At 41.2% G+C, this 23,705-nt stretch overlaps 1 protein-coding gene across 3 annotated transcripts in view; it reads left to right on the forward strand.

The window, feature by feature from the left end:
* macrod2 (mono-ADP ribosylhydrolase 2) overlaps window positions 1-23,705 on the forward strand; it is a 396,683-nt gene that overhangs the window by 355,599 nt on the left and 17,379 nt on the right. For 2 of the 3 annotated variants that reach the window (XM_069690137.1, XM_069690139.1), the window contains 7 exons: window positions 6,570-6,648; window positions 12,740-12,778; window positions 14,462-14,521; window positions 19,506-19,544; window positions 19,966-20,010; window positions 21,486-21,620; window positions 22,299-22,367. In XM_069690137.1, coding sequence (XP_069546238.1) covers window positions 6,570-6,648; window positions 12,740-12,778; window positions 14,462-14,521; window positions 19,506-19,544; window positions 19,966-20,010; window positions 21,486-21,620; window positions 22,299-22,367 — 466 coding nt within the window. The remainder of the gene's footprint in view (window positions 1-6,569; window positions 6,649-12,739; window positions 12,779-14,461; window positions 14,522-19,505; window positions 19,545-19,965; window positions 20,011-21,485; window positions 21,621-22,298; window positions 22,368-23,705) is intronic. The other variant, XM_069690138.1, reaches the window with a different exon arrangement.

Below are 23,705 nucleotides of genomic sequence, written 5' to 3' on the forward strand. Positions count from 1 at the left end.
AGTCGGATGCAGCGTTTGCTGAATTAACATACAAATTGCTGATATATTATCTTATGGAATTTTCTAAATCTAGCAAGACAGTATTTTCTTGTCAAAATATTTTATATCCTGCACCGCTGACAGCCTCAGAGGCAGCGTGGTGATGTTTTACACTGATGAAATAACCAGGCAGCTTACCAGAATGTTATCACTTCTATTTAGTCACACTGTGCTGGCCACTCGTGCATAATTGTGTACATAAGCATTTATCAAAAATCTGTGGTCCATGTTGCAGTATTAAGCAGACTCTATTGACTGTCCTATTGGCCTGATTATGATATGGTGGGCATCTAATGTTTATCAGCTTTGGGAAGTAAGAATTTGAGCTCAGCACTTTCTTCCCGGCTTTGGTCATAACCATGCCTCCTCAAAGCCCAAAGTCAGACCCGTCCTTTGATGTATGGATGGAGGCGTTTTGTTCAAAGGGATAACCTTTTCTGGGCACTTCTTTTGAAATGATAATTCACCGGCTTGCTGCAGGCGGAGCCGGAGCTCTCTCGGCAGAGAGGTCAATCAAAGTCAAATGGAGGGGCCGCTCACAGCTTCACCTGAGTAGCCGGTGCCACAGCCTATCAGCCGCTGTCAGCCATGCCACCAACCTAATCTTTACTTTTGGTGAGAGGAGAGGACAAGAGGGATGTACAGTGACAAGCAGGTCTAAAGCAGCAGAACGTGAGTCGAGGAGCTGTGCTGTCATGGTCGTGAAGGATCCAGGGATGTTTATGTGTGGTTGAGTATTTACACAGCCTTGACTGTAGATGTCAGGCTGAGGTTTTCCTCTGCTTTTCCAAGCTGCAGGCTCTGTGTACCAGTGGTGAGGGGGGACGCAGCTGCGTGTAATTACGTCAGTAATAAAGCATGGATATGGTCCACCTGCCGCAGAATGAACCCTCTATCCAATCCAGCGCTTCTGACAACAAAGGAGATGAGTGCTCGCTGATTATGGCTCTGATGATGCAGCTAGAAGGTTGTGTTTTATGGGGGATATTTCTGGCTCAGGAATAACTCGCTGGAATTATTCAATCTGTCCTGAACAATGACATGGACTATCAGTGTATGATCACAGACACAACACTCATATGTCACATGCAGTATGTTATGTCAGAGATGAATGAATCATAAACAAAACAAACATACCTTTGCTGTGAGTGTATGATGTATGCAGTTCATTATGACAGCCACTGTGATGGATTGGTGACCTGCCAGATTCCCTTTCATCCAGTCAATGCTATTGTTCACTAACTACAACCTGGAACACAGGCAAATGAAATGAATGGAAGAGTTGTTTCAGCTGATAATCATAACGTATATCAGTCTCCTGTCACTGTTGTCCATCTGGATGTAACCATTAAGGATGGGACATCAGCCGGTGCCGCGGTAACGAGGCAGCACAGGACACACAGACACAGATCTCCCTTGGGTTTGGGCTCCAGCTGGAGCAGACATGCTAGGGCAACCTGTCCCTATTATTGTTTGTGACAGAATCAAGAAGGAAATGCAAGTAGCAAAAGTGCGTGTTTGGAGTCTGCACGTCAGATTCTGCTGGCAGTGCCCCCGATGTAATTATGAGCATGGGTGGCCAGCTATGACAGCTCATCTGTTAGCCAGCCAGGAGGAGTCTGGGGCACCTGGTGAGCCCTGCGCCAGAATGACGAGCCACAGATACACACAAATTAAAAATCACGTGCAGATTTTCATGAAACAAGAGATGTGATGAAAGGACCATTTCACATTGTTTCATGCTGCTCATTAACACGGTGGTACATACAGTACATCTGCTGCAAACTGACAGAGCTAGCCACGCCCATATCTGCTTTCTCTGCATTTCATGTCATGCTAATGAGTTACAAATGCTTAGGTTGAACCATTTCAATCATTTTAATTAGTCTCATTTTATCATCATATATTCAGAGCTCATTTACAGCTAACAGCCATAGGTTTTGACTTGATTAGTCCAGCTGAAGATCTGCAGAGGATTTAAATGAAATAACTGAGATGGGATCGTTAACCTGCATCATTAAATATTTCACAGAACAGCATTACTGTTGACAAATACTCTCTGCACTGTGAATTCATGTCTTTTATGGTTTACTAGAAAATACAATGTGTCCTCACGGCACTGTTGAACCTCAGATAAGAGTCTCAACTTCTTCTGTTGAAGTCATCAAGAATGAAATAATGAATTGGAAATAATCCAAATATCACTTAGATTTCTTATTAATTAAAGCAGTGCTTAAGTTCTTTTGAAAATCATGTCAATAAGCTGATGCACAATGTCTAAATAATGCTGTTTTTACATTTGTATGTAAAATGTTTGAAGAAAATTCACTGTTTCTGTCAAACACCTTTGAGTCCATTGAACTCTTTGCTTTCACGTACTTGGCTTGATTCCAGAGCAGCAGTTCAAGCCAACTCCACAGTCTCACACCTTATTGTGCAGAACACGTTTCTGTCAATACGACCATCCCTCCGATATGGAACCAGGGGACCTAATCATTTTGAGCTCACCCTTTGACAAAGCCACTCCAATCAGGGATGAGTAATGACTGGGCAGGTTAGCATGCAGTGATCCCAGCTTTCTAATTAGTCTTCCATTAACTTTTTCAACCTTGGTGACTGCGGGATGCACACTTAACACACACACACATACACATATACACTTCGCAGCCTCAGATCAAAGTATTGGGCCTCCTCTCCAAAATTGAAAATCTAATATGAAGTATTTAGTAACATTTTCTTCACTGAAGAGCTCATTTGAATCATCAAAATGTTTACCCCCATTGGCCAGAAGAGTTTTTTTTTTTTTTTACTTGTGGTACCAATTTATACCTTCCAAAGTAATAACAGTCATATCGTACTATTCCACTCTGTGCATCATCTTGTCTCATGTTTTGTTTGTAAATCCTACAAAAAGACATCAATATACAGCAAGTATGAGTCATCACTAGTCCATGTGATATTACTAGTGCGAGTGTATATGATTAAAAATGTCTGGTGCATGTGATCTTGGTTCAGATTAGTATTCAGGAAAATGATCTCGTGATTTTCATGGATTCTGCTCATATAATTCTATAGTGCAGTAACTGGTCTCTGGTTGACTTTGAAAGACTTGTGTTTTTTAAGTACAGACTGGTGGAATTTACTTTTACAAAGAGAAAGTCACCGATCGCCTTCTTTGTTGTGTTTGATTCTTTTTACATTCTTGGCCAACAGTGTTTGTTTATATCCAGACAGAATGTCAATGTTCTCCACTGGCATTTCAGGTTTCATTGGGCATCCTGGTCTGGGTGATATCTGTCAAAGACCATATAATGTATTTTTGATCTGCGTAATAAAAGAAGCAGCCTGGTCCTTTTGGAGAATGTGGACAAGTTGTAACAGAAACTAGACAAAGAGACTGACAGAAAAGGAAGGAAAACCACAGAGAGTATACATGACATGGATACGAAAACGTCAGTTAACTCAGGGCAATATTTCCCCTTACTTTATCACAACAAATACAGCATAGGAGAAATGTAATCAGTGATATCTGTGTGTGCGCAAATGTGCACACACCAGCCTTTTTGTGCCGTGCAAAGCATGAATCCATGATTCATCCTGTTTCACAGTGGGCGGTCAGTTTTAGAATGAAGCATCACAAAAGAGTGATGGAAATTCCCGGGGAGCTTCTGTCCTGTGGCCTTCCAGCACCCAGTGGTATGCACTATCTTGGCATATTATCACTTTTTCTGTTTGTCAGCGAGCCCACGACTTCAAAGCAGACTTAAAGCTTTCTTTCATTTTCTGTCGGGGTTGAAGGGTTGTGAGAGTGAGTCTACATTTCATGAGCAAAGCCCCCCACCCCTTCCCCCCGAGACATCCAGCAAAATAAAATGTTACCATCCTGGATGCAGCTCCTAACATTTACTCCAAAGCACTGATCATAAACTATTAATAGATGTCTGTGTGTATGAGCACCAGAAGGGTGCCTCTTTGAATCAGATCATCGTGTTGGGGAGGGCCAGGAACAGGGCTGAAGCTGGTGAGCTCATTTTATTCCTCCAGAACATCACTATCCTGCAGGAAGGAGGATAGTGAGCGGATAGCTACCATTAAAGCGGTTGTGTAAAATTGCCATTATTCAGTCAAGCGATTATCTGCTGCTGTGGTGTGTAAAGCATCTCTGTGACTGTGACTGATGTCTGCATATCTAAAACTCTGAAGGGTGAAACTGATTGAGGTTACCTCTTTCTCTGCAATCTCACAAAAGATCCAAGTATGACTCTTTTTAGATACAATCTCACAGTATGGATAGTGTACAGGGCGAGTGGATAACTTTGTTAGAGCTATTTAAACCAGAACTGGTCCTTTTTTGTATAGTGAGCGACAGACAAGGAAAAACCTTGCTCAGTTAAAACAACAACAGCATCATGGATATTTATCTTTTGCCAAATTTGTGACACATGTATTCATCTTTTACATGCTTGATTTTTTTCATAAGCCCATGAAATCAGAGACTCTGATGGTCTCCAACTTTTTCTTTTGAGCATGATGGTCAAAGTAATTAAAGTATTCAATTTAGAAAGCAAATGATTTTTATTTTCCAAGAGAGCAAAAAACAAAATGCTTATCAAATTTAGACTGAGCCAACAAATAGAGGAAAAGTAACTCTAATATGCTAGAGGTTAATTAACATGTAATAATTTGTCATTTTGAACTGCTTGTCATGTATGACATCTAGGAGCTGGCGAGCTCATTCAAATATTTGTCTTGTCTTACGCTACCGTTTGTTCAGTTCATCAAACAGAGGAACCTCTCTGCTTTCTAATCCACGGCCTCTGCAATGCTAGTGGGTGGTGAAACAAAATACCTCTGAAATTACTCTCTTTAGCAACATCTTATGGCAGGCTTTTAAGTGCTGCATTAAGAATAAAGTTCAAACTCTGTGGTTGATGTTTGACACATTAAGAACTGTCCCCAAAAATATAACGCCAACTCTGCAACAGTTTTTTAGTGTGAAGCAACAGCTTTCAAATAATGCACCAATGGTTTCTCTGGTTTGAGGAATAGAAACAGGTCATCCCAAGTGTTACCTCACTTGTTTGTTAGATTTCAAGCTTTCTAATCAGAGGTGTGACTGGCATTAGTCATCAATGCACACTGAGCTATTTTAGGTTATGTTGTGCAAAAAGCCTCTGAAATAGCATTATATATGATTTCACCCTTATTGAATTTATTGAATGAAGACCTTTTTCACACAAACAAACTGCCGAAAACAGATTTTGTACTATGTCTTACAAGACTCAATGTTGTTAGCCTCTGTCTCTGATCAACATATAAAATGTTACAGTTGTTTAGTGTTGCCTATATTGACAGTGTGAAACTTGTCATTGACTTAACATACTGTTCATAACTGCACAGCAACAAAATTAGAGATCCAGCGTTTTAAAAAAAAAAAAAAAGGCACTAGGTGAGTGGTAACCGCAATCAGATATCAAATCAGTTAATAACTGTCTGACTTCAAAAACAGTGACTTACAGTGCTGTGCAAAAGTTTTAGGCACTCCAGACTCTCATCCATAATGTATCATCAGGGAGACGTCTGATCCCAAATTCATTCTGCTGCACTATAACAACCCCAACCATACAGCCAGAGTCATAAAGAAATATATTTAATGACAAGAAGAACAAGGAGTCTGAAACAGATGGTGTGTCCCTGACGTGAACTTTGTGATGTCAGTTTGGGATTACATAAGAGACAGCAGCAACTAAAATGGACTAAATCCACAGAATAGCTGTGGAAAGTTCTCCAACATGCTCTGAACAACCTACCGAACACATAACTATGCAGTATAGTGGGAGAACTGGGGCTGTTTTAAAGTGGTTACATTTGATTATTTTTCCCTATCTGTTTACACTTACGATCAAGTTCTTTGGCAAATGAAACAATTTCTGCCATTTTGTTTAGAAAGCATTCTGACTGCTGTATTTTGTTTCTCTTGCATGATTGTTTTTTGTGTCATTGAAACAGCAAATAAGTTCATTTCTTATTTTGTATTAAAGGTTTTCAGTTTCACAAATTCTCCTTTCATGGCATTTGTTTTAGGTTTCAGTATCAGTTTAGTCATTCTGTGCCATTTTTCTTTTCAGCAATTAATTAAGGCTTTATATTCCTTAGTTGTCAAGTCAAAATAATTAATTTTCCATTTCCTCTTGTAATATTCAAGTTCACCATTGCTTATCTTCAGTGTTGCAATTTCATGTCCTTTCACTTTGTGAAACACAGAGGTGTATGTGCTAACCAATGCACCCACTCAATAATGATCATTCTGATGCAATGTGCTGTAATATTTTCTGGAAAGCCTCTCTTATGGGAGGTCTTTGTTAGGAGGGGAACTATTTAGAATTCTGAATGGTCATGAATGTGTCCTGCCAGTGCAAACTACCATCACCAGATCTAAATCTGCCCAGTTAGTTTTTACGCTATGTAATTCACAACAAAGACCTTTTTGCTCACTAATTGCTCTCCCATCTGTTTCTCTTCCTGTGCAGATCACACGGGTCATTTTCTGTGTCTTCCTTGAGACTGATTTTGCCATCTACAAGAAGAAAATGTCTGTCATTTTCCAAGGTATGTGCTTTTACTTCCAATTGACTGGACTGTGAATCATTCATACTATTCATTACATTTCTTCTCTTTCCCATTTGAGTTGAACTAGTGAAGGGACTGATAAAAGATTAACACACTGACTCTCTCTGAGGCCTCCTTTCCAAGATTTGGATAATATTTAATGTCACCACCCACCTAACTGACCATCTGTGTGGAGCTAGACTGCTTTTCAACCTTGAAAAGGTATGAAAATGTATCCCCAGAAAAACATCTGCAGCAGGAGATATCTTGTTCCTGGAAGCAGTGGTGTAAGGACCTGTCAGGCTAGGGTAACACCTTCAAATGTAAACAAATTTAATGCACCCGCACAGCCATTGGGGAGATTAACAGTGAGAATTTATGCTGACAGTTGGTAAAACAAGTGTCAGGTCCTCTACATGTTGCCGTAATAGGATTGGAAAAGTTAGGCTTCTTGTTAGTGAATCAGAAAGCTGATTTCTCACATAATTGTTGATATTCAGATGAGACTTTAATGTCAGACTTGAATGACTGGTCCACATCAGTGAATGCCTCCTGCAACAAAATGCAGGGATGTATAGCAACCACTGACCGTCCTTGGTTGCTGCTCCTCAATTCTGTGCGTGAAATAAACAAACATCCATTATCTTCTACCCCCACTCTCTCTTCTGTCCCTTTTTCAATTCCCTCACCCTTTTCAGGCCATCATCTTTTTTTTGCGGGGAACAGGAGCAGTCACCAGCTCTGATGGGGCTCCACAGAGGATTGAGTTGTATAGCTGGGGAGCTGAAAGAGGTTGGCTGGCTTCACCAGCCCAGCATTACCTCCCATTTACCTCACTTTTCCCTCCTCACCTCCCCAACGGAATACCGGCTCTCAGGCCTTCATCTATCTGCTCCCAGATGGAGAGTGTTTTGTTCTCCCTGCACTCCCGTCATCTCTCCCGCTCCCCGCCCAGGCTCTTCCCTGAAAGATTACATTCTGAGGAGAGACCTTAATTATGCCGCCTGCCCCCATGCACCCAGCGCCCGTCTCATCATATTAGTGCTTTGAGATGAGAATCTGGAGCTGTTGTTCTCCAGTTATCACTCTCACCATTTAAAAGTGCTGTCAGTGGAAAAATGCCTTGTATCTCTTCATGACTGGGAACAGAGAAGAGACAAAATGACAGGCGTGTGTGTGTGTGTGTGTGTGTGTGTGTGTGTGTGTGTGTGTGTGTGTGTGTGTGTGTGTGTGTGTGTGTGTGTGTGTGTGTGCATGTGTGTCTCACTAAGAGCAATCAAAAACGTTTTGAGAGTTACATTGTCAGAAGATAATTCTTTAAAAACTATTGTTTACCAAGATACTGCTAATGAGAGAGGCAGAGGTCAGTCTCTGATTAAATTTGGGGTCGTTCCAGGAGGCTGCCACGGCCCACACCGTGCTGCAAGTGCCTTTCTCATCAGTGTCTCGCCTGTCACATGTCCTTCGACCTCTGGGGTCACAGGACCACTGCTCTGTGTATATGTGTGAGGTCTATAATTCCCTAAGAGACCAAGTGGCCATAATAAGTATGACATTCCCACCCAGGGTAATTGTCTGGAGTGAGGCAGCCACCTTTACACCACACTCACCTACAGCTGCTATCATCTTTCGCCTCACGTGCGAGCGCAAAGCATTTACCATCTTCTCTAGGAAGAAAAAAGCTCTTTCAACTCGTTCCATAAGGAAGAACTGAAAGATAACGTAGTTACTTCTGCTGTGGACTAGACACTCAGTGACGGGAGTGAATTCATATGTTTCATCCCGCCAGGCTGCACTACGCAGATGAGTTTCAGCAGTAGCTGAAAGGTGTGCTTTAAAGAAAGAAATAATGATTGGTATGATTGCACCATGTAGGTAATGCGTAACCCCGTAGTGTGAAAAGACTTGCATTTAGACCGTGCAGAATGGCAGTAGTGAATCACAGGCTGTGAATTAGCTCTGCAGGTGTGCTCGAGCACTTTCACAACATCTCATCATCCTCACTGCCAGACACAGATAGTCAGGCAGATCTTTCGGCCACACTTAGTGCATCACACTGCGGCTTGAGACCGCTCATTCTCACCTATACCTCTCCTTGTTCCCATGCCATACGCCCATTACCTCCTTCCTCCACCTTCTATCGTTCTTTCTCATTACATCAAGGAGGAGTTTCTCCATCGCCTGCGCTATTAGCAGGTGTTATAGAGCTGTTGTGAATAACGGCCTTGATCTTTCTGTAATTTGTATCTGTGCGTGTAGTCGTTTGGAAGTCAAAAGCCTCCCTCTGACGTCAGTTTGAAGAATGTCTCGAGCCGAGAGTCGGTACAATAGATTTTTTTTTATTGAAGTCTTACTATTCTCATTTTTCATCGTATAGCTGCTTTTCTCATATTCAAACAATCTGTCAAGTGACAATGACTGGAGCAGAAATGTGTAAACAGGACATTTGCATACAGGAAATTGCTTTATTACAATGTGCATTTCCACAAGCTGTCACGATGAGAGAGCCAAAATACGGTTACTTCTCTGCAGACGGAGGAAACTGAAAAATAGCCTGTGTTGACAAGAATACTCTCTCACACACACACACACACACACCCCTGTATAGTGGCACAGCAGCCATGGCATACATACATATAAAAGAGGAAGTGGAGCCGTGTCAAGTATTGACAAACAATGACATCATAGGGAATGACTGGAGCTGGAATGTGTCCTGTGTTCGAGCAGACTCACTGATGGAGCGGTTGTTTGATGAGTAATGATGGAAATCTCACAAAGAGACAAAAGTCTTTTATGTAGCACCAGCTCGAGGAGCACTTCATACATTTAGAGTCATATTTTTTGTCAAAGAGACCTCTCAAACACACAAACCCTGAAATATGCAAATACACAAACAAGCTAATGCACACAGCTGAGATTTTGCCTCTGTAGCACCATTCTCTATCCATTACCCACCTTGGCAACTGAGCTCATAACCAGTGATATAATGACCTATTCATTACTTGAAAAGCCCCACAATGTACACATCCCAAAGGTGCTGACAGTCCTGCTATCTGGTTAAGAGGACCAACAGTGTTTGTGTAATTTGAAGGAACACACACGAAAAAAAGAACAAAATATCAAGGAATAACTACAGTTGTAATTTTTAGAAGAATATAATATAATTTATTACCAATAATTGATTATAATAAAGAGCACAATCAATGTGATTAATCATATGACATGATTCTATTACATATTCTGATTGTAATGTTTGACCACATGCTTGCCTTGCCTCGAATTATTTGCGAGCATGGAAGCAGTCAGGCAGCTGCGGTTGTAGAGAGTAAAAGCATGTTGAAATTGATTCTGGGTACACTCCTCCACTAATATGATCCGGGTGGCTGCCCACAAGCTGGGCTCCATCTCTTCTTCTCCTCAATCAGCCACGGTGCTGACAATATTAACACAGCCCACAGATCTGCAGAGGCTGCTGCATTCTCTCCAACTGTTTCACCCACTTTCCAATTGACATTTATTTACATGGTTCTTAATACTCTCCATACTCCGATCCTCCTATCCCCCAAATGTCCAGAGTAAAAGCACGTCCCTCCCTCACCCCACTGCTTTGGAAGAAGTAAAGCTGCGGTATGTGCAGGCTTTTATTACACACATGTAATTTGTTGACGGAGGATATGAACGGCTGCAGGAACCCTGTGAGGGGTGAAAATGAAGTCTGTGTTGGTTTCACAAGGCTATCCCTCAGGAGCAGGGAAATGAGGTGACCATGGTGTGTTAGCGATGTGATTGTCAGAAAGCACACAGAGTTTCTCCGTTAGCCGCGGCAGATATGAGGATTCATCTTTTGCTCATCATGTTTGAAAACGCTCACGTGTTTGCGCATAAATCAGACCTAAAGTAAATGTACAAATATATATCCTGACTATCTGCTTCTCTACATGTTTGGTATTGGCTAGACATGGTTACTTTTTTTTTTAACATTAAGAGGTTTAATTTACATGGGTTTAGTACAGTGCTTTAACTCTAAATGTGTCCCAACCATTTCTCCCTAAAGCTACTCCAATATGAGTAAAAATGCAACCTAAAGAAATAGTTCTTTCACTTTCTTGTCAAGAATTTAATGAAAAGGTCGATACTTCTTCCCAAGAGTTATATGAGAAGATCAATAGCCCCAATCTGTCCGTTCAAAATGAAGCTGGAGCCAGGAGACAGTTTGCTAAGCCTGGCTCTGTCAAAAGTAAAAAAAATATTTAAAAAAAAAAAAAATGGCTAAAAGCATTTCTAAAGCTCACCAAGCAACATGGCAAAACAAAAATACCAAAAACTAAAGTGTAAAAACAATTTAGGTTTTTATGGTTTTTTTTATGACTATTCCCCAGTCAGATGCAGGAACTTTCCCAGAGTCTTGTTGTGACTGTGAGGGTTAATAACACACACACACACACACACACACACACACACACACACACACACACACACACACACACACACACACACACACACACACACACACACACACACACACACACACACACACACACACACACTTGTCGGTTTCCCATTCTTCATGAGAATAGTATACTTTTTTGCCTTTTATTGGCCTGGCTACTATACACGGTCATTGTCAAATTCATTGCATGCTTAGAAATGTAATCCAAGAGACTTTGGGTTATCAAATTTATATTCATATGGCTCACGATCTACCAGTTGGAGACTCCTGCTCTACAGGGAGCTAGGGTTGTTATTTGCCTTTTTCCAGTTTTTATACTAAGCTAACTCCTGGCTCTAGTTTGATATCTATCACAAAGCAGGAACAATTAATGGTATCATATATTATTATTCTAGACTTTGTGATATACGTTTCCTGTGTCGACAATAGTGTTGCGCTGTGGTAATAATGGTGTGCTATGAGTCGCTGAGACACCCTGTGTTTCCATTTTTGCACTGTCGTTATACTGTATCAGTGGGCCTTCCTTTGTTTCCCCAAGCAGGGTTAGATTAATGCACTGTACCCTTTTATTCAGTGTTATACAAAAGAAAAGCCTGTCGCTGGATCCACAGGGAGCTCTGATGGTTACACTTTTACAGAACAGATGACAACAGCCTTACATCAAAGCTAAAGCTTTCTTTTGCTTGTTAACCACAGTGCTATCATTTCTCAGACTCATGCTCCGCCATACACACACATACCTGTACACAGTCATACATGTGCCCTCATGCATATAATCCATTCATACGAACTGTGCACATTAAAAAGAAAAAAAGCAAGCACACACTTACTGTATATATAGTGGCATGACTCAAAGCATCTTGAAGCATGCTGAGCTGTGCAAGATCTGAGTGTGTGTGATTGTGTGATTGGATGTGGGATCCAGGAGCCGTGAGCAGCCATCCACAGTTCCTCCTCTCCCCGTCTTCCACTCTGCAGTTCCTCCTGAAGCAGCATCCAAAGCCGCCTTCTCATCTCCCACTGTGCAACTCAACTCATCCACCCAGAAACACCTTCAGTTCACTCAGTCTGTCTCACACAATAGACTCTGAGAGAAAATCAAAGCGATTTTTTTTTTTTTTAAGGGGCAGTTGTCCATGCCAGCGTGCAGTCCTTGTAATTTGTGGAAATGGGAGGTTTTGTGTCATTTACGCTGAACCTGCTGGTGTATAGATTTAATTGAAAAAGAATGTCTCATGAATGTGACCCCTCCTGCTTCCTCTTGCTCCTTCCCAAAACACGCATACTCAGTCATTTGGTGTAATAACTCACTAGATCCAAGGTCGTCTGGTGGGGGAACTGAGGGAGGTTGTAGAGGGTTGTTGGTAAAATTCCGAAGCACGGCAGCTGCTGTACCGAGAAAGAAGGAGGAGGTTTCAACAACAAGCCTTTGGACATGTGAATGTGATCATATTTGAGTCATGGTCTGTGGAAACGGGGCAGGTCCTCGTTTGATTATTTGGTCTCGGCCGACACCGAGTACACAGCATTATGGAATCAAAATACTCTGCTCTAACATTATAATCAAGTCGTGATGACTCGTTGTATTGAACATTATAAGACAGCATGATTTGACACACTGTCGTTTCCCCCTTCTGCCAGACTATGACATGGAGGTTACAGAGGACACGCAGAAGGAAGGTGAGTGACAGAATATTTCATGGTTGCCTTTTCACCCTAACACCTCCATTAAAGCACACAGAGGGTGAGTGAGTGGCATAGCTTCAGCTCGTGACAGTGATTTGCTGGGTTTTATGCGGCAGATGAAATTGAATGTTTATTCATTTGGTGACAAGTTGAATCCCAGGCCTGACTCATCTCTGTTAAAAATACTTCATGTCAGGTACATTACATTACAAGAGCTTTTATCCACAGCTAATTCCCAACGTCATTCTCTTCATCCGGCTTACGGGCACAATGCCTTCAGACCACCTAAAGCGTGTGACAAAAAAACAGCCGAGCAACATCCCTCCGCAGTGTGCGCCAGGCGATAGCACAAACACAACTGTCAGCGCATAATGCTTTTATCACCACACCATCTTGGCACCCGGCCTGAAACTCCCAGATACTGCTTATCAGGATAAACTATTGACATTTGTCTGTACACTGATGTCCTGAATAAGCAATGGCACGAGCAGAAAGTCGCACAGAAGTGTGTATATTGTTTGAATAGCAGCAACAATAGGTCCAACCGAGTTTAGCAGCAGTTTTGTTTTCTCACTGGCAGACCAAAAACGTCATTTTCATAAAATATGTAATAACATGCACTGCTTGTAGCAGTTTTCTCCAAAGTATAGTGGTCTTAGAAAACATCTGATGAACGTTTTTTTTTCCAGGATTACATCGGGATTCACAGCGAAAGTTTTTACATCTGACTCTCTGGTCCCTTGAAAACATCTTAGTACATGTGCAACCAACTAAGCAGAGAACACTGTTAGTTTTACTGTCTGTTGAAGGAAGTGTTCAGATTACCGTAGATGTAGAACCCAGGGTGCTATCAAAATGTTTTTCCTCCCAAAGTCACCCTCATGATTTGTCAATTACACGCATCTGTGTTTTCAATGAGATTCCATTTTGGGCGAACATAAAAGGGTTGTTTTATAAGTGCACTGTAAAATGTGATATTCCAGAGTGAAACAATGTGCACGTAATGGCCAAGTCATAAAGACTTGGCTGAGAGGAGCTACATCTGAGAGTTTGTCCTGACCAACTGCATTGTTTTCTATTGTGTTCCTCACCAGTTATTTTATACTGCATACCGTATAATAACATAGCATCAGACCATATCGGGCCAACTGAAACAACCCCTGATAATTTCTAGCTCTGTTGTATCGCCATGCCAGCCCTGCCCTGTTTGGCCTTGTTTGATGGCTCCTGCGCCTGTGCCAACAACTGGCCTTTTATTCTGCTCCACCGGCCAGAGTTTGAATCAGTCGGCCTGGAAGCCATTCAAAGGTTCGAATGACTGCCATTCTCACATGGAATGGTGCTTTTGTCCCAGACTGAGGTCTGAAGTTGGTCTCAAAGCCTTATATTTCTCCCCTTCTGTCCCGCTGGAGTCATTTTTTTTCCAGGCAGGTATAAAACAAAACAGGGTGAGAGCCATTGAGTTCTCTCAAGCTTTTGTAGTGTTGTCCGCCGAGACAGAGGGTTAGAACAATCACTGCTGCAATGAGTTTGTAAAAAGTCATCTTCACACACTCTAACTCAAGTTACAGTTAATTTTTACAAGATGGCATTCCCTTTGCATCCTGACGGTGTTTGGGGATAGGGATGCATCAGTCCCACGTCAACGACTCACCATTTATTTTTGTTTTTTCACAGATAACACACCACCATCCACGACAGCCACAACCAAGGAGGAAAGTGAGGACAGCAACATAGGTATGCTTATTTCTGACTGCTTGTGTCTGCAGGCATGTGTGTTTGTTTTACATTCTAATTTCATTAATGATGGCTGCTTCTTTTGAACACACCAAGTAACATTACTGGTGGAGGAAAACGTTGCACTTTGATCTCTGTTTACAGAAAAAATGGTTTTGTGTGTGAAGTGAAAGAGTGTGTTCTTGGTCAGTAATCTCTTGCTCTGTGATGCCAAATTCCTCTTTGGGGAAATGAATACAAGATGAAGCTTGGTCTTTTTTAAAAGAATGTTTTCTTAGAGGCAAACTTGTTTAAGAAGCCATTATCTGGCTATTCTGCAGTTTCAGCCCCTTTGGATGTGTAATATTGAAACAATTATAGGCTTCTCCGATACGATGGACCAAAGATAATTAGATTCTTACACTGGAGGGTGTTAGTAGGCAATTAAAATCGTACACCATCCATTTGTCTTCAAGCCTTAAGGTTGTAGGGAATTTTTGAAGATAGCAGTCATGGTTGTTTTCTTTAGGGAAATGGTTCCTCTCACCGATTGCGAGCGGCTGGACTAGATAGTGCAGTCACTTCAAAGGCGTCAATATATTTTGTGTTGTTAAACAAAGCACAATAAGTAATTTCTCCCTGCCGATTCAACATACCTTTTCATAATCCACAGCAGCAATTCAGTGTGATTCACAAATTCAATCACCAGCATTAGAAGGGCATAAGTATTTTGTAATAATCTTTATAAATCCTAATTTATCAGGCCCCGCAGCTTAATAGTAACTAATCCATTCACAAAAGGCCTTGGCACAGCTTTCTAGCATGGGAACAGTCAGTCCTTGAGACAACCTCTCTCACAGGAAGAGAGTGAAATGATTTTGTGCTGCCGCTTGCACTGTAAAGGTTAGGTCTGGTTCGATGTAGCACATAGGATGGATTAATCATAGAAAACACTCAGATGTCAAGATAGCACAGAGCGGAGGAAAAGTGAGCCACAAAAAAACAACTGTCAGCTATGTGAGACCGACTTTGTAAGATCTTAGAGCACTTTTTAGAATAAATTACACTCTGGAGCAGAGCTAGTGAAGTGTGTCTGTCAATATGCCTCAGTGTGATGCATCACATCTATCGGACTCCTCAGGGGAACTCACTCCCGCCCCATCCTATGGGTCAGGCACGAGGGGCTTTTAGCCACAGTACTCATGAAGAGAAAACATGAAGGCACATTCTCTACTGTTCTTCCATGATAAATACACTGGTTGGTGGACTAAAGGTAATTACAGGCTTTCTCTGTCCCAAGCACAACAACTGCTCCATTTACAATTGCTTTGTCACCCCACAACCAAAAACACTTCTTCAGCCTCAGTGGACTGAAAGATGAAAAGAACACAATTAACACAAACACCTGTGTTTCAGGTTAGATCAATTAGATCTAACTTGGTTACAGCTAACCATTCAAACAACACAGCAGCTTCTTTATCCTCTTCTGTACATCAGAAATCATCAAAGCATCTCTCACATCATGCTTGATGTGACTGTTTTACATTCCTTTTACTCTGTTATTTCACTACATATTGCTTTTTATTTATGTAATATTTTATAAGCACTGACTGCCTCATCAATATCTACTGAATGTTTGATGTTCCCAAGACATATCAATTTATGCAGTGCAGTATAAATTCAATATATTATTTGAATCAAATATTATATGATATTATGTTAATTACATTTCCTTTAAGACCAATACAGCTGCTGAACAGAAGAGTGGTGGTTTTGATAAACAGTGTTTCAAATCTTCTTCAAAAGAAGCTAACACAGGATCCCTCATCATCTACAGTGCAAATAACCCCCGAAGTGTATTTGAAAAACAGGGTCACAGATTAACTGTGTGTGTGTGTGTGTGCGTTTGTGTGCGTCATGAGCTCTGCTGTGATGTAATCCACATGAAACAGAAGCACAGCGTGCAGATGCTGCAAGATGTAGAAAGAACAAGAGAGAGAGCGACAGAGTGGGTGAGGTGGCGAGGCGAGCGCTGGCACAGAGGTCCAAGGTGGAGTATGACCTCTTCAGGGCACACCTGACTTGGCAAGCAGCCCTCCGGTGTCTATTATTTGATATCAGATTGGTATTAGTGAGATTAGTGGATGTCACAGGGCACAGTAAAACGTGAACATTAAGCCATAAATCAATGCCTGGCTGGGATGTTTGCCTGGCATGCTGGAGCTTTTCTGGGAAAGACCCGAGGAAGAGAGAGGGAAGATGGTGAGAGATGGTACAGAGTGTGGATAGACATGCAGATTAATAACACCATGTGTAGACAGACAGTGAGCCTCTCCGCGGGGTGCCATCTTTTACAATCTTTTACACCGTGGCACCCCGTCAAGCAGTGCTCGCCCTCACGCACGCGCACTTTGCTTGCGCACACACATTTCACATGCAGAAGGTCTTTGAATGATTGCTGTTGGTCATCTCAGTCCTTTTTCCTTTACACATGTCTCGTGAATTTTTCAAGTTTCCCCCTTTTTTATTTTTTTCATCTTTTTTGTCCTTTGCTCCAGTTGGCTTTAATAAATGGAATAGCAGACAGGGCTGGGGGAGAGATAGAGCCTAGCTAGTGTGTGTGTGTGTGTGTGTGTGTGTGTGTGTGTGTGTGTGTGTGTGTGTGTGTGTGTGTGTGTGTGTGTGTGTGTGTGTGTGTGTGTGTGTGTGTGTGTGTGTGTGTGTGTGTGTGTGTGTGTGTGTGTGTGTGTGTGCGTACGTGCGTAAATTAGCTTGTTCACGTCAATGTATTCCTGAATATGAGATACTATTCTTCCTCTAAAAAGTATCATGTGCAGTTGATGTTTACTCAACGGCCATAAAAGTAGGACACACCAAGAAGGTTCCATGTCAACATCTAAATTGTTTATGTCCTTGTAATACTGTCCCCCTGAATCTGATGGTGACATAAATAAATCATTTAAATGTGTGAGACCAACATTTTCACCATAAAAAACACCACGGTGTTGTCGCTCATCAACACAAGTGCAGGCCAGTGCCTAAAATTGCCTTTTTGTCATTATATTTCTCATAGTAAAAAATCCTATGAGCACAGACACTAAAATTCTTGAGGTATTGGCTAGACCCGTCAGTGTTGAAGTATGTCAGGGCCTGATTCACAGCAATGACAGTGTAGTATGGTGAGTGTTGGGTAAGAAAGCTGTGACAATGCTGCCACCTGCTGTTTGGAGCACATGAGTGAGCAGCAGCCTGGAGATACGGAGGTCTAATTGATCTAAACTTGGAGCCATTATAAATCACATCTATCCAACACAGAAGCTACTGTGGTTTAGTGTGTGTGTGTGTGTGTGTGTGTGTGTGTGTGTGTGTGTGTGTGTGTGTGTGTGTGTGTGTGTGTGTGTGTGTGTGTGTGTGTGTGTGTGTGTGTGTGTGTGTGTGTGTGTGTGTTTATCCATAATCTGTCCCTCAGCATCTTTTATCATAAATCGAATACTGTTCTATTCAATAAGCCAAATACAAATGATCAAATAAAATAGAGGAAATTACATTGAGCCTTTTGTCATGTTTGATATATTGTTGTTTGGGATCACTATGGACAGATACCACAGCCATGCATATTTTTTTTTAAACACAGACGAAAGGTTTAGGGTGACCTCAAGGCTAGCGAAGCATTCCTCTTAAGCTGTATTCCCCGATGAAGTATTCTGTGCAGCCTCCTGTCTGTGGCTCTATCTCCAAATGCCAGTCATGATTAATAGAAAGGGTTGCCATCTACTGTGTGTCACCAGCGGTCTGCGTGATGGACAGAGGTACTTGAGACAAACATGCAGAACTGGTAGAACTGGCCTTTTTTCCCATTTAATAGAGGCTGGCATTTTTATTGTTCTGAGTGCAGGGCAAAATTGCATAGATATGAAAAAATGGTTTCTCTCTGCAGCTTGTTAAAAAAGCAATTATCGAAGCTGCACAATAGCCATTGTAAAGCATGTTCTCTTATTGGTGTCATGGCTTTCATTTACTCAATTTGTCCCAAATGTCATTGGTTCATCTGTGTGTGTGTGTGTGTGTGTGTGTGTGTGTGTGTGTGTGTGTGTGTGTGTGTGTGTGTGTGTGTGTGTGTGTGTGTGTGTGTGTGTGTGTGTGTGTGTGTGTGTGTGTGTGTGTGTGTGTGTGTGTGTGTGTGTACAAGAATGTGTGAGAGCAAGAAAAAGGGGTGAGGAGGATGGGAGTAACAAATATGATGGAGGGATTAAAATTTTATAAAATATATATCCATATTAAATTCTGCCTTTTGTGCATACATAGAATATATTCTGCTATGGTGTTGTAAAGGACATATGTAGTTGTAATTGAGCAGAGGCTCTCGTGACTCTAGCCTCCAGGTTGGTGATCTGTATGTAAAGTAAGAGCATCATTCTTCAAATATATGTGATGGTGGTTTTCCCACCAGTAAGCATAGCCCTGTCACTGTATGCGTGTTACATGCTAATAATAGTATTTACCTCAAAGCACTGCTATGCCGATATAAAGCCTGACGGAGCATCAACTGCAGCCCAGCTGTACACTCAGGACCCAGTGCTATAAATGTCCCTTGTCACTGTAATAAAGATTTACAAAACTGTTAGCGCCAAGGTAGCTATGTCGAACACATTAACCTGAAATATGGAGTGGAACAAATGTTATTGGAAGGACACCAATATGGTGTCTTACCAATAATCTGGAAAACGGACAGAAAATCCCATCATCATGGACGAATGAAAGAAAGTTTCTGTGTGAAACACTTTGTAAAAGTGAAGGAGAATTAAGTGAAGCCTGAGCCACATAGGAAGTTGCTGTTTTACAATGTGATGCCAGCATCACAAGATGAATCCTTCGCCGAGAGAAAACGAACAGTTGAACAGTGATCATTAGTATGACTGGCTGCTTTGTTTCTCACAATGAATGACTGGCATTGTTCCCATGCATGCTTGTGTTTGGATGATTATTCTTTTCCTTTTCTTTTCAGGTAAAGAGGAAACAGGTGATGAAGAAGAGGGTGACAATGGTAATGTAGCTCCACGGACCATTAACACGTGTTCTGAGCTTCTCGGCTCAACCACTGTGTCTTGATGTCATTTGTCATCAAAAATTGAATTTTCTATTCGCTTCAGTCTTTCCGTCCTGTGTGCCACCACTCTAACAAAAAAAAAAGTTCTCTTATCACAGAAGCTTGGAACAAAGAAATCCCTCAATTATGTATGGCTTTAGAAGTGACGTTCTTCTTCCCCCCTTTTTTGTCACTTAATTTATGCATGTCTTTGTGGTTCCATTGCTCTCGTACTGCGGTACAAAGACAAAGCTACACAAAGAGATGGAATGAAAAGGCTGTTTGAGGTGATATCGAAAGCCAAGTCAATTCAACTCCAGGCACTAGCACTAAACTCACAATGTTTTCCACTTTTTTTGAATTTCTCTTCTGTTTCTAGATGCTGGAGCAAATGAAGATGTGGAGATGGCAAGTCAGAACCCAGGTATAGCAAAGTTACAGGTCACGGCTCCAGCAGGGACGGGGTGTGATTACGTGCTATTGTCAGTGTGCAGATTGCCACTACTCCCCACATCACTCACTGAGACGGAAGGAGCACACACTGATCTTACTCGTATCTGTGGAGGAGATGGGAGTTGTTCGAGCTGACCGACGAGCTGCTCCTCGCTCGGGTTTTCACTTCAGCTCAGAATTTGATTAAAGATCTAACCTGAGCAGTCTTGTTAGCAGCCTAAGAATAACTAGTCCACAAGGCTCTAAATGCATCTGTATAACAGATCCCAAGACTCTGATGTGTTTTGTTGTGCTGACAGCGAGTGCCTTAAGTGAACGGGGAGAGTGTGAGTGTGTGTGTGTGTGTGTGTGTGTGTGTGTGTGTGTGTGTGTGTGTGTGTGTGTGTGTGTGTGTGTGTGTGTGTGTGTGTGTGTGTGTGTGTGTGTGTGTGTGTGTGTGTGTGTGTGTGCGTGTGCGTGTGTTAGTTACAAAGGGGCGACCATTAACTTTGAACCAGAACCATTTCTCTTTTCCGAATATCCTCTGTGCTGCTAGTATATAATTAAGATTCTGTATTTGCATACTGGCAGCGAGCAGCGCCTCGTCTCTCTTCTGTTTTTTGTTTTATTCAAATCCCATCCCATTGACAACGATTTGATAGATAGAGCCTCTCTGAGCATGAATTTTGTAGATATTCTATGAGCGAGTTATAGCAAATGCCGCCCTGGGATGCTATCCAAGACCTGAGATGTGTATTTATTTTCTCATGAGACACAAACAAAGAGTTAGGAGTTAGGAAGAGTAAAGACATACAGTTTCAAGTAACACCTTCAGGAAAGTATAGCCAAAAAACAAAATTCGTGTGTGTGTGTGTGTGTGTGTGTGTGTGTGTGTGTGTGTGTCCTTGTGCCAGACACTACAGATCAATTTGTTTTTTTAATTGTGGGCTTAAATGTAATCTTTGTGCACAGACCAATATCAGCCTGTTTATCTACAGCAAGTTGTCCACATTTTACTTTGTATTATCCCTTTAGCACTCATTAAGTCCTTCAACTGCTAATATTGTACATATTTAAAGACTTTCCTTTCAAACTTTGGAAACTACACCCTAGCAAATGCAGCACCACTCAGTGACACCCGTATTACCCCAACCATTACAACAATGATTGTAAATCCGATATATATTTAAACTAGCTTATATAGCATAAAGCACACATTTGTCTTAATAAAATGTTGCTTTTTTTTATGCCTCTGACAGTTTTTCCTTCTTTCCTGTCAACCTCCATTCAAACTGAAAAAGAGCAACATGTTGGTTTGCGAATGTTTGAGAGATTTCTGTCAGTAGTAATGAAGTAGGGGGTTGTTTTCTGCCACGTTGCTACAGGATTTAATGTGAATGCTCTGACTCCTGATGCCTTAATTAATCCCTCAAAACTTTCTTCCTTTTTTATTTCATGTGCGTGTAGATGAAAATTCAGCCAACGAGGTGCCAAATCAAGAAAAGTGTGAAAATGAGAATGAAAACCAAGATAAAGGTGAAGACAGCGACAAAGACGGTGGTGAAGAAAAAGGCATCAACAACGATCAAGATGAAGACAAAGGTATGTACAAAGGTGTTGTTTTTTTAAAAATTATTATTATTATTATTCTACATCAAAACCGTTGAGTTACAAAGGCTGTCAGTCACTAAAATGATTCCAGAGTTGCAAAAGATTCAGGTGATTGCCTGATTTCCTTGTATTTCACTTTTCATTTTCTCACTGTACACTGCTAAATATCCACAGGGCGCTGTGGCAGACAGATATGAATAAGTCAGTACAATCCATGAAACCCTGCTGGCCGACATTATGACGGCATAACAAAACAGAAAAGCAGATGTTTACATTTTTTAATTTGCTAGCAGTCTGAAATTACATAAGTACATGGCTGGAAGATGGATGACTATGAAGGCACAATAAGGGTGTCCCACACTAGAGTGTTTTTTATGATTATTTCTACTTGTGTACTGCAAATTCTAGCTATCAGGACAGAATAAGCAGACCTGAGTGAGGAGGACTTGGGGGCTCAGATTGTGTGGAGTATTACAGATTGAACATTGGCTGAATATTTTACCACTGAAGCCTTGAGTCAATGAACACTAAGACACATTAACAAAGCTGATCTGATTGATGATATAAACATGGAAGGTTACACTTCCTTTTGCAGACACCTCTCAGAAAAGAGACTACGTCATGTGAATGTGGTGAAAGAAACTTTACAACTTTACTTCCTTTTTCCAGCAGAGGAAGAGCAGCCCGCTGCCAAGGTGGAAGACGACGACACAGCAAAATCCACTGTGGAGATGGAAGGTAAGATCTGATTTGCTTGGTTTGATTTGATGTGATTTGATTGAAACTGATGGAGAGTCTGAATGACTGACTTTCTATCAATGTGTTTTTCTTGTCCAGTTTGATGTATTCGTATGGTTGTGTATTGGATTAGGAAGTTCAGTGTTGTTTTTGTTGAATCAATCTCTGCCCATCTAAGATCTACTTCATCTCCCATGTAAAATCACTCTGGGCAGGAAGCACTGAGCATTGCAGGGAGCCTCAGGTGGTTTAACACATCTCAGGAAGCCATGATGGAGATGCTGTCACTTTACAGCAGATTTTAAACTGAAGACTATTACAGCTGTATGGAATAAGCATTGTTATTTTCTTAGAGGAAGTTTTCTGGGACCTGAATATTGTACCAGTCTTAGAAAAGACTTGTAGGTGTCAGCTTGTTGCAGGTGTGATGAACTACCTATTTCTGTCTTGGTTGTTAAATATTAATTGCACCCAATCTAATAATCCTGTCTGCCCTGAAAACTAATGGTAATAGCATGGTTTTCACATCGAGAGACGTGTACCATTTAACCCAAACTTTGCTGCCAAAGTCTGGTGTAGAGTTTAATGCGCAAGATTTGTGCAACAGATAGATTTACATAGCGAGAAGCAGCGATTAGTCGTGGTTGTGTTTAGAAACAGTTGTTTTGTAAAATAATCTTATTGTCAACAAATCCTTTGACAAAGGTTGTGCGTATCCAACACCTAATATAACTTATTGCTCTTTGCCATAACCAACAGTGATGTTCAAAACAATTAGAGATACTTCCATGAGCAAACTGGGTTATACTGTATGTTCCTTCATTAAAATGAGCATGGGCACTATCGCTTTACTTATGTGAATCCTACATAAACCATAATTCTGCTGTGAATATCGGTCGTTTCTTCTTCCCCTCAAATACAACCTACATTAGTGTTTTTGTTTTTTTAAATTAGTGCTGAGGATTAACATTAGTTGACAATTAAATTGTCCGACTGTTTCATGAAAAAAATGTTAATGAAGTTTTTTTAAAAGGAAACTATTGTATGAAGTCCAATGAAAAAGGTCTGAGACTTTCTGTTGTGTGTGAAGCACAGCACCATGATGTGCACGAAGCAGCAGGGAGAAGCTGTAACTTTCAAGGTATCCAAATTACATCATGATCAACATCAGTTTAATCTCTCTTTTAGCCACGCTGCATTACATTTAGTCTTTATTTGAACTCTGCCAGCCATTGTGTTCAGACGGACTGTAGCTCTCTGTGTAGCCTTTGTTTATGTTTGTGACCACATGGGATATCTGTCTTTATTTACCCTCAATTTTTCTGTAGCTTCTCACTT

This window comes from Brachyistius frenatus, unplaced genomic scaffold, assembly GCF_029030835.1.
Source record: "Brachyistius frenatus isolate BFR_SWC_R1_liver_20210118 unplaced genomic scaffold, ASM2903083v1 Contig_8, whole genome shotgun sequence".
NCBI classification, from domain to species: domain Eukaryota; kingdom Metazoa; phylum Chordata; class Actinopteri; family Embiotocidae; genus Brachyistius; species Brachyistius frenatus.